This window comes from Moschus berezovskii, chromosome 17 (genome assembly GCF_049115385.1).
Source record: "Moschus berezovskii isolate FMDL1 chromosome 17, NW_MosBer_1.0, whole genome shotgun sequence".
Lineage (NCBI taxonomy): Eukaryota > Metazoa > Chordata > Mammalia > Artiodactyla > Moschidae > Moschus > Moschus berezovskii.
This window is the reverse complement of record NC_142476.1, coordinates 46,567,599-46,579,359: the sequence shown is the minus strand read 5'-3', so window position 1 is coordinate 46,579,359 and position 11,761 is coordinate 46,567,599. Positions and strand designations below refer to the sequence as shown.

At 40.8% G+C, this 11,761-nt stretch overlaps 1 protein-coding gene across 1 annotated transcript; it reads left to right on the top strand.

Moving 5' to 3' along the window:
• Positions 1-3,070: 3,070 nt before the first annotated feature.
• UTS2 (urotensin 2) lies at positions 3,071-8,920 on the top strand. Its single transcript, XM_088845053.1, has 4 exons — positions 3,071-3,214; positions 5,965-6,072; positions 6,865-6,908; positions 8,807-8,920. The coding sequence occupies exons 1-4, from the start codon at positions 3,112-3,114 to the stop codon at positions 8,918-8,920; spliced, it is 369 nt and encodes a 122-aa protein (XP_088701179.1). The 5' UTR covers positions 3,071-3,111.
• The last annotated feature ends 2,841 nt before the right edge of the window (positions 8,921-11,761 follow it).

The following is an 11,761-nucleotide window of genomic DNA, read 5'->3' as shown; positions in this document are numbered from 1 at the left end:
CATGGAATCTTAGCCACTGGACCACCAAAGAAGACCATGAAATGTGCCCATTTTAAGTGTACAGTTTGATGAGTTTAGATCAATGTATGTATCCATGTAACTATTGCCTTGATCAAGATATAGAACAGTGTCATAGCCGCCAGAAGTTCCCTTTTCTCCCTAAGTCAATCCTCCAACTCCCACTGAACTCTTTTTTTGTTTTGTTTTAAAAACTAATCTCTTGGTCAAATTCCTGTTTTTCAAATTTATTTTTAATTGGAGGATAATTGCTTTACAATGTTGTGTTGGTTTCTGCTGTACAACAGCAGAATCAACTATACCTGTTTTTTGATACCACGGATTTGTTTTTACCTGTCCTAGAACTTCATTTAAATGGAATCATGTAACATGTACTCTTCTGGGTCTGGCTTATTTCACTCGGTATAAAGTTTCTGAGATTCATCCGCCTTGTCTTTATCAGTAGTTCCTTCGCATTGCTGAGTGGCAGTCCATCGTGTGATGTTGCTGTTGTCTCAATCGTGGCTGACTCTGCAATCCCAGAGACTGTAGCCCACTAGGTTCCTCTGTTCATGGGATCTTCTAGGTCAAAATACTGGAGTGGGTTGCCATTTTCTCCTCTAGGGGATCTTCCTCACCCAGGGATTGAACCCGAGTCTCCTGCATTGCAGGTGGATTCTTAACCATCTGAGCCACCAGGGAAGCTTATTGTGTGATGGGGCACAGTTTATTTAACCAGGCTCCTGCTGACGGTCATCTGGATTATTTACAGGTATTAACAGCAGTGAACACGCATATCCAAGTGTCTGTTGAATGTATGTTTTCATGTCACTTAGGTATACGCCTCGGACAGGGATTTCTGGGTTGTAGTTTGTGCTCAGCCGCTCAGTTATGTTGACTCTGTGCGACCCCATGGACTGCAGCCCACCAGGCTCCTCTGCCCATGGAATTCTCCAGGCAAGAATACTGGAGTGGGTTGCCATTTCCTCCTCCAGGGGATCTTCCCAACCCAGGGATGGAACCAGAGTCTCTTGAGTCTTCCTGTACTGGCAGGTGGATTATTTACCAGGTGGATTATTCCACCACCCGGAAAGTCCTGTTGCATAGTGTAGTACATGTTTGAGTTCATAAGAATGTCTCAAGTTGTTTTCCCGATTGTATCATTTTACATTCCAGTCCCTTATATGAGAGGCCCATGCTCTGTACCTTTGCAACACTTGGAATTATCGATCGATTGCAGGAGTTGTGGTGGGTATGTAGTTGCATCTCATTGTGATTTTAATTTGCATTTCTCTTATAACTAATGATGCTGCTTTTTTCAAGTCCTAATTAGCAACCTGAATAGAATATCTTCTCATGTGAAGAATCTGTTCATTTTGATTATTCTTTTATTTGGGTTGCTGGCTTATTGAGTTGTGGTTGTTTATACCATCTGGGAGAAGTCTTTGGTCTGGCATAGGTTTTGTGAATGTGTTCTTGCAGTTGTGGCTGGCATTTTCATGTTCTTAACAGTATCTTTCAAAGAGCAGATGTTTCTAATTTTGATGATGTCCAACTTATCCATTTTTTTCTAATATGGCTGGTGTCATGTCTAGGAAATATTTGCCTGCCTTCAGTTTGTGAAGGTGTTCATGTGTTCTCTCTAGTAATTCCTTAGTTTTAACCATATGTTCAGGTCAATATAGGGCTTTGGGCTCTTTAAAAATTTTTATTTATTTGACTGTGCTGGGTCTTCGTTGTGGAACATGGGATCTGTGATCTTTGTTGCAACATGTGGGGTCTAGTTCCCAGACCAGGGATCAGACGTGGGCCCCCTGCCTTGGGAGCTCCAAGTCTTAGCTACTAGACCCCAGGGAAGTCCCCAGCACAGAGTTTTGAGCAAAGACTTGGTATGACACAATGTATGTGTTAATAGCATCATTGAACTGTTTTGAGATGAGACTGGTGGGCTGAATTAGCCTTGAGGACGTTAGTAAGGAGGATACTGTGAAGGTTCAAGCTGAGAGCAGCCAGGGCAAATGGGGCTGCAGGAGAGCAGTGAAATACTGGGAATACAGGTGAGGTTTTCAGGCTTGTTCTTCATCTTCCTTAATGAGTATTATCCAACTTTAAGGAAAGTTATTTCCCTTCTCTGAAGACCCCTGTGCTTGTAGTTTTACATGAGGCCAAGTGTATGTACAGAACTTGCCTTGAGATTGAATTTTTGCTGTGAATTTATCTTCATTTTAAAAAAGTAAATTATTTGTTTTGACTTTAATTGCATGCATTGTCATTCTTCAGGCATTGTTGTTCAGTCACTAAGTTGTGTCAGACTTTTTACAGCGCTATGGATTGCAGGACCCAGGCTTCCTGGTCCTTCATTACCTCCCTGAGTTTGCTCAAACTCATGTCCATTGAGTCAGTGATGCCATCCAACCATTTCATCCTCTGTCGCCCCCTTCTCCTCTTGCCCTCAATCTTTCCCAGCATCAGGGTCTTTTCCAATGAGGTGGCTGTTTGCATCAGGTGGCCAAAGTATTGGAGCTTCAGCTTCAGCATCAGTCCTTCCAATGAATATTTACGGTTGATTTCCTTTAGGAAATCTTCAGGCATGGAAGCCCCAAAGAAAATATGACAGTTCATCTATTCATTCACAAAAGATCAAAAACAGAAAATCAACACATTTCAGGCAGTGCTCTACAATACTTCTGCTGGGTAGGACTCATAAATCCATGTCCCTGTCTTGGACACTTCAACTCATGTCTGATCCTTTCTTTAACTTGAGATTTATTGCTCTCAATTACTCCTTTTTGCCAGATTTATAAACGTAACTGTTCTTTATTTAATACGTATTTTGTACACTAGGCAACAAGACAGTAAATTTATTGTCTATGAGTTGCTACTTTGAAAAATTACATCAATGCAAAGTGACTGCTTTTCAGCCTTCCTAGCCAATAAATTCATTTCTTTTTTTTTTGTAGGGAATGATATGAGGTCATAGGATAATATATATAATCGCTGATCACAGAGTTAGAAGAAGCAAGTTGCAGGCAACTGCTCTAACACTGGACTCTACCCCCGAGAAGGAGCAAGTTGAAAAAAGCTAAGAAGGAAGATTTCTATCTCCTGCCAATTATGTATAAGCTGGTCTCCTGCTGTTTGCTTTTCATAGGATCCTTAAATCCGCTCCTGTCTCTTCCTGTCCTTGACTCCAGGCAAGAGTCCCTGCAGCTCTTAGGTAAGATGATTTTTTTTCCCTTATGTTAGTCTTGAACAAGTCTTCAAGGGTCTTAAATGCAAAGTTAAAGATGAAAATGAAAATTCTTTCTTAAAGGAGTCTTGTTAATAGTCCCAGCTATGAAAAGAATTCTGAGGATTCTTAAAGCATGTCTCAGAGTCAAGAATGGATTCAGTTTTTTCCTTTCTAAAATATAAAAGTAGAAGGGGAACATTGCTTATTTAACATCACTTCTGTAATTCTGAGTTATTTTGGTCAGTCTCTTTTTTCTGTTTTGAAAATGGCACTAAATTTAAAACATCGTTGCTTTTAGTCTTTATTTTAAGTGAACTGGTTGAATGCAAAACTGGTTGTTCCAATTATATATTAAAGTATTTTGATTTTATCTTATATTATTTTAAATTAAAAGGCAGTCATCTGACATGTGTTACATGAAACAAAAATGTTTTTTAAAATACAAAAAAGTAACCAGCTGGGACTAGGGTAGACACAGATTTCCAAGTTCATTTATCTTTTCCTTTTGGTTTATGTATCAATCAAGGAGATACTTATTGTGCTTTTAGCTCTTCATTTAATTTAAGAAATGAAAAGGTTGGGGGAAAAAAGAAAAGAAAAAGTTGATGTTTGGGGATTGTGTTCATAAACATTTTAACTGGATTTTACCTTGTCTTTAATTGTGGATACTTTCAGACATTTTTTAAACAAAGGAAATAAAACTCTGGTAAGCCAGTAATTTTATAACTTCTAGTCCGTAAGTTTCTCCCAAGCAGCTTTCTGATAATAGTCAAGCATTAATTTGTACACTATTAATCACTTTCCAGAGTCATTGAACTCAGAAGTGGCAGTCATCTTAATGGTTAAAATGAGCATTAACTTTATTGAATCTCTGCTATTTAAAAAAAGAACTTTGAAAAGCATAAGGTGAAACAAAGAATGAATATTCAGATATTATTGACATCCTCAAAAAATTACATGTCATTATTATGATTTTTTAAAAACTTGAGTGAGTGTAGCATCTCCTTTCCAATTCTTAATAGGTGGCAGCTTACCTTAGCACTTTTGCCTGAATTTTTTCCTACTTGTTTCTCCATAAATGATCTTTCCCTGGTGGCTGAGCAATGCAAGAGACTCTGGTTCAATCCCTGGGTTGGGACAGTCCCCTGGAGAAAGAAATGGCAACCTGCTCCAGTATTCTTGCTTGAAAAATTCCATGGACAGAGGAGTCTGGCAGGTCGCAGAAGAGTTGGACATGACTTGTTGACTGTAAACAAACAATAAAACAAATGATCCTCCATGACAAAAATATTGATATGTAGCCAAACTTTGTAGACTTTCATTAACATTCTGCAGAAGTACCATGAAGCCTTCATGATGGCTTGCTTTTTATTCTCCAATCAAGGTTGGAGCTGAGGATCTGAAAGCCTTAGTGAAGCAGGCAGGTTTTACAGGACTCCCTGGGGGCTCTGATCACCACATGGCAAAAACCGGCCAAGAGAACTATCTGGGCCCAGTGTCCCACCAGCCCTCACACTCATCTTTCGCACACCTGACACAAACTTACCATGCATCTTCTATGCTACCAAGCTGACCAAATTACACACTGAAAATGTTGCTATCAACTTCTTCAAAGAATATTGTAAAGCTGACTTGTTTCTGATCATTGTATCTAAATCTTAAGAGGCCAGATAAGAGGTGATGTTATCCTATTTGCTTTAGGTGTGTGTGAGTGAGTCACTCAGTCGTGTCCAGCTGTTTGCCAATACCATGGATTGACACCAGTCTCCTCTATCCATGGGATTCTCCAGGCAAGAATACTGGAGTGGTTGCCGTACCCTTCTCCAGGGGATCTTCCTGACCCAGGGATCAAACCTGGGTCTTCTGCATTGCAGGCAGATTCTTTACTGTCTGAACCACCAGGTTGGAAGAACATAAACAAACCCGTCTTTTAGAAAACCACTTCTTTACTTTTCCTCTGACTCCAATTTCACCACCCCTATATTTAAAAGCAAAAGGCAAATGATAGCAGTAGATAAACAGAGATGAAGAAAAATGACTTTGTAAGTGGAAATGTTTTTTCACTGATCCTGTGGCTCAGCCCAATCCTCTTTTTTTAATTTAAAAGATTTTTAATTTCTTTACCTTTTGGATCATGTGGGATCTTAGTTCCCTGACCAGGCATTGAACCCACACCCCCTGCAGTGGAAGTGCGAAGTCTTAACCACTGGACCACCAGGGGAGTCCCAGCATTACCTTCTTATTCAGCGTGGTGAGCATCCAGCAAGGCTGTGCAGGCAGGAGGAGTCAGAATGAGACCCGCGCCTCATGATTTCCTGTTCTGCTGGCTTGCAAACTGGACTGTAGCATTTCCACTTCTCTGTTAAAATACTGCTAATGACAAACCATGAACTTAGTATTTGAAATCTGTCTAGTATTAACTTCCTGCTCCTGGTGCATGCTCATGCTCAGTCACTTGGTCGTGTCCCAGTCTTTGCGACCCCATGAGCTGTAGCCCACCAGCCTCCTCTGTCCATGGGATTTCCCAGGCAACAATACTGGAGTGGGTTGCCATTTCCTCCTCCAGGGGATCTTCCCGACCCAGGGATTGAACCTGTGTCTCCCGCATTACAGGCAAATTCTTAACCACTAAGCTACCTGGGAAGCCCCTCCCTGTCCCTGGTACCTCCTTAAAGACAATGGGGAACAGAACTGAAGTAGGAGCTGTCACTAATATCAGTCATTGCTCTGTGTAGCACCTGAAGATGTCAGATCAACTCTGGATGAGCTGGAAAGAGCGTCTCTTCTGCAGATGCTGCCAGAGATGTCAGGCGCAGAGACCGGAGAGGGTCTTAGGAACGCAGGTAAAATGACTCATGTTTACAGGCTGTCTGATTTCTTTGCTACTGAATTTACTCTCTGAATGATCACACTCTCCCCTCCTGCATACAGTCTTCCTCTGCCATCTTCTGTCTCCTTTTTCTCAGCAACTCCTTGCAAGCATCCTTCTCTGCTTGGCCCCTCAGCATATTTGTTCTCTGTATGAATTTTTGGGAGGGGGGGCAAGGGGAGGGAAGAAGAACATTATCCCAGTTTTCAATAAGTACAATTTACAATGCTGGCTTCTCACTTAAGTGAGTTAATCTATCTGTATCTCAGTTTCTTAAACCAGTACATAGGAGAATGATTAAAAAAACAAAATTCCCATCTCACGGGGTTATTGAGAAGATTTGGTGAGGAAATGCAAGTAAAATGTTCAGCCCAAACACAAAATAACCACAACATGTCAGCTTTTACTGTTTTCTCAGTGACAGCATTCCTCCTAGCACAGATACGAATGCTCAGAACATTCTGGAGTCTTTTAATAGATTTGGTTTTGTAGAAAGAAATTCATTTGTAATAAAGCATTATTGAGAAACTACTGAACTGCTAATTTACTGAGGGCAATGCAGTGCCCTTTGTGAACTCTGGAGGCTAGAAAAGAGCCAAGTGCTTGCCTATCCTCCTTCAAATAAATATCACTGTGGTGTGAAGAAAGGAAAACCAGAAACTAGACATGATTTAGTAATATTCTATTTTGTGTGTTTTAAATAAGACAAGGATAAAATGGAAATAATAGATCTGATGATGAACGGTTTCAAAATACTGTTTTCCAGATCCCATTACCAACATTTTTTACCCAAGAGGAAACATGAGAAAGGTAAGTAGGTCCTGTATGAGAGTTAGGTTAACAAAGGTGAACATTTCTATGCCTTGACTTTAGAGGAGCCTCAATACGAACCAGTCAAGCCTTCTTGGTACAAATCTTAATACCCAATATTATTTGAAAGCATTATTTTTTCCCAAATTTTGATCCATGTAAAATGTGGATACAACAAGAACTTACCCAGTGCTCATCTCTGATAAATGATCATAACAAGTTTAAGAGAATCAAAAATAGATGAAGTCCTTGCCCTCAAGTCTGTCATCCACTTGTGCTGTGTCATTGATTAGCTTCACTGTCCAAGGACCAGCAGTACTGGTGTCACATGGAAGCTTGTGAGAAATGCAGACTCACCCCTCCCCTCAGCACCTACCGAATCAAAATCTGCATCTTCACAGGATTCCCCCACGTGGTTTGCATGCACAGTAAAGTTTGAAAAGCACTGTCATATATCTGAATGGAAGAAAGACATGATCAAAACACTGAGAGGGACTATGTGTGGTGAAGGAGAATATGAAGGAGATAATTTTGGGTGCAGAAGACAGACTACAGTAGGACATGATTAATGAAAATATTAAATGGTTAGAAATGGTGCACAATTAATGGAGGACCTTAACCACTAAAAAGGAAATCTGTTTTGATCATTATCAACCCCTCAAACTAAACTGAGCTTAGTCATTCAGTCATGTCTGACTCTTTGGAACCCCATGAACTGTAGCCCGCCAGGCTCGTCTGTCCATGGGATTTCCCAGGCAAGAATACTGGAGTGGGGTACCATTTCCTTTTCCAGGGAATCTTCGTGACCTAAGAATCAAACCTGCATCAGTCGGGTTTCCTGGACGGGCAAGTGAATTTTTTACCACTAGATCCACCTGGAAAGCCCCAAGCTAAATTAGTGTTTCCTGGATTTTCCTAAAGGATTTTCTGTAATGTCCCTTGAATTCCCCTGTAGCTCTTTTGGTAAACAATCTGCCTGCAATACAGGAGACCTGGGTTAGATTCCTCGGTCAGGAAGATCCCCTGGAGAAGAAAATGGGAACCCACTTCAGTATGCTTGCCTGGAGAATCCCAAGGGTAGAGGAGCCTAGCGGGCTACAGTCTATGGGGTTGCAAGAGTCAGACACAACTTAGCAACTAAACCACCAAAGGATTTTCTGTATCAGTCCCATAGAGCCAGTCTACAGGGCTGCCCTGCATTCTAACCTCTCTCCTGTCTTGGCAATTCTTTGTGTATAAAGCCTCCAGGAAATGAGATAAACATATTTAATTTTAATCAAGAATTTCCCAAATATTTTGATCAGAAACATCTTCTTTTGGTGTAGTGCCCACTAACCTCCTTGTAGAAATATACCCTGAAAGCCCTCAATTCTGAAGATGGCATACACTGTCTGAGGTTCTCAGGTGGGGTAGACCACACAGAAGGGGAGGGTGTGGCTTCTATTACATTAAAAGTTACCATTCAGATATTTATATTCTTCTGAATAGAAAGATTATGGTGAAAGACTCTAAAGTCATAAAAGTGATTAGTAGAGATGCTCATAAAATCCTAGAATAAAAAGAAAACTAAAGGTCCATGATTAAAGTTAATTTCAAGACAAATGAGACCTGAGTTACACAGAAGACATTAAATATACAGAACATGTTACTGAGAGATGAAATAGAAACAGGTAAATGAAGGTTTAGGAAAATTCATGGCAATCACAAGGCTGCATAGACTGGATGGACCACAGGTTGGGCACAAGGAGACCTTTCAGAGTCTACATGCTGGGTGCTCACTGCAATTCCACCCCATGAAACAGCAAGAAAACCCTTTTAAAGGTCCTGTTTCTGAGTGAGGTTCTTTTGTGTGTGTGTGTAGCACTCAATTAATTGATAACCTATCTTTTAAATTTCAGGCTTTCTCTGGGCAAGATCCTAAGCTTTTCCTGAGTGACCTTTTGTCCAGAATCAGGAAACAATCTAAGAAACGTGGACCTTCCTCTGAATGCTTCTGGAAATACTGTGTCTGAAGCAAAATGACCCTCTACTAGTCACCTCCAAGACGACCATCTGAGAAAATGTAAAATAAAAACGCTTGATTTGAAAGCAGTATAGATGAAAAACTAAGCAAGCTAGACCCTGTTCATTATTATTTGGAAAATAAATCCTCTATGTTTTGCAGATATTATGAGTGGTTGTTTTACTTAAAAATGTATCCTGAAAAACAAACAAACAAAAAAAGTACCCTGAAAATCTATACTTTTTCTTTTTAAAAATAATTTTATTTCTTTTTGGCTGTTCTGGATCTTCGTTGCTGTGCAGGCTTTTCTCTAGTTGACGTGAGTGGGGGCTACTCTCTAGTTGTGTTGCACAGGCTTGTCATCGTGGTGGCTTCTCTTGCAGAACACGGACTCTGGGGCACATGGGCGTCAGTTGTGGCTCCCGGGCTCTAGAGCACAGCTTCAGTAGTTGTGGTGCATAGGTTTAGCTTCTCCACAGTACAAGGGATCTTCCTGGATCAGGGATCAATCCCATGTCCCCTGCATTGGCAGGTGAATTCTTTACCACTGAGCTACCAGGGAAGCCCCTCTGTTTTGTTCTATCAATTTATCCTTAAAGAATTATCCATAAGTTTAAAAGTAAATGAATAAATGAACAGAAGCAAATACTAAGAATAAAAAGTCATAACTGCAAATTTTACTTAAAATAGTAAAACTGCAAATCATTTAAACTACATTATCTTAGCAATGATGTCCTCTCAACCCTTACAAATAACAATGTAAGTTATTACTTTAAAAAAATCCATGTCTAAGCTTGGAAAAAGCTCTACAGTGAAGGATGCTGAAAGACAAGGGCTGGAAACAGTCTGAATTCTCCTTAGTTTCTGATGGAAAATGTCCACATGCTCAGATCCCCTCTCCTTAGCTGGCCTGAGTATTGAACTGGTGAAAACTTATAATCTCTGAACACTGAAGTCTGTTCGATCTCAGTTGCTGTGAGCTCAAGGATCACAATACTGGAAAAAGTACCTTCATAATCTGTTCCTTAGAGAAGAAAGCGGAGGTGGGATTTAAATTGTTGAATGGAAGAAATAGCCTGATTTGCTAATTTTTTAAAACTGTGTGTGTGTACACGTACTAAGTCATCCTCTTAATACATTATATCTTCCTAATATATTGACGTAGCTCATCTCTGTATAGAGTATGAAGCATGAGAACCGAATGGCCCATGCCCATGGCAGGAGTGCTTCTCCTGGGAAACCGGGGTTCCCCTTCTCTGCTCTGTCAACCAAACCACCAACTCACAAGGAGCGAAGGGTCAGGTCTGTGCCAAATAGCCACATAATTGGTACTGATTTTATCAACAGCCATCCAGAATCTCTTTAGAATGCAGGTTTGATTAATCTTCCCTTTCCTTATTTAAGGGATCAAGAACGTTTATCGGTAGGGCAGGTTGTTTTCAACTTAAAGAATGGATGTGTCATCTCAGGACCAGGCTGGCTGGGAGGATGCTGTAGCATCGCTTGATGCTGAAGTTCAACTGAATTCAATCCCCTAACACAGGACTCTGGCACCACAGGCTACAAGTTGTTTATGATGCCAGGAAGAGGTCAGGGTGGATTTCATCATTGCAGTAGGACCCCAAACCCCTCCTGTTTTGTGACAGACACATGGCAACTGTTCTTACTGCCCAGGCTCTGGAGTCGGGTCCCTGTGGCCACACAGTTGTGAACTCTCAAGCAGGTCATCCAACCCCCACCACCCCCGTGTCCTTTTCCATCAAATGCGAACAGTGGCACTGTGTATTTCATGGGTGGTTGCGAACATTAAATAATTCACAGGGAAGCACCAGAACAGCCCCTGTGGGCAGAGCACACTCTCCATCAACACTGAGCTCTCCTCCCTTCCTGGGTTGTTTTGTTTTTTTTGTGTGTGACTGGAGGTGCAGGTGGTTTGAAAGGGGTGATGTTGAATGAATCCTGTTGGTTCAGGATCCCGATTCATATTTTAATTCCAAGACTGTTGCTGCCGGGTGTCACAGTCAGATTTTGTGAAACACCAGTTCACTCTACAGAATCTGAAAAGTAACTTTGATAGTTAAATTTTATAAATTAGGCATTAAAATACAACTGCACTCATTTCACATGCTAGCAAGGTAATGCTCAAAATCTTTCAAGCTAGGTGTCAGCAGTATGTGAACCAAGAACTTCCAGATGTACAAGCTGGATTTAGAAAAAATAGAGGAACCAGAGATCAAATTGCCAACACTTGTTGGATGAAAGAGAAAGCAAAACGATTCCAGAAAAACATCTACTTCTGTTTCACTGCCTATGCTAAAGCCTTTGACTGTGTGGATCACAACAAATTGTGGAAAATTATTAGAGATGGGTCTACTAAACCACCTTACCTGTCTGCTGACCACCTGTCAAAAAGCAACAGTTAGAACTGGATATGGAACAACAGAACAAAGGATATCGCCACCCTGCTTATTTAACGTATATGCAGAGTACATCATGTGAAATGCTGGCCTCAATGAATCACAAGCTGGAACCAAGGTTGCTGGGAGAAAGATCAACAACCTCTGATATGCAGATGATACCACTCTAATGGCAGAAAGTGAAGAGAGACTAAAGAGTCTCTTGATGAAGATGAAAGAGGAGAGTGCAAAAGCTGGCTTAAAGCTCAACATTCAAAAAACCAAGTCTGAGTTTCATCACTTCATAGAAATAGAAGGGGAAAAAGTGGAAGCAGTGAGAGATTTTCTTTCATTGGGCTCCAAAACACTGTGGACAGTGACTACAGCCATGAAATTAAAAGACACTTGCTCCTTGGAAGGAAAGCTGTGACAAACCCTGATAGTGTATTAAAAAG

What these genes read in the sequence shown, in the direction of transcription:
- UTS2 (XM_088845053.1), top strand. Translation starts at nt 3,112, where the DNA reads ATGTATAAGCTGGTCTCCTGCTGTTTGCTTTTCATAGGATCCTTAAAT. An exon ending in AGAGGGTCTTAGGAACGCAG is followed by an intron (nt 6,073 to 6,864) that starts GTAAAATGACTC and finishes ACTGTTTTCCAG; the next exon opens with ATCCCATTACCAACATTTTT. An exon ending in CAAGAGGAAACATGAGAAAG is followed by an intron (nt 6,909 to 8,806) that starts GTAAGTAGGTCC and finishes TTTAAATTTCAG; the next exon opens with GCTTTCTCTGGGCAAGATCC.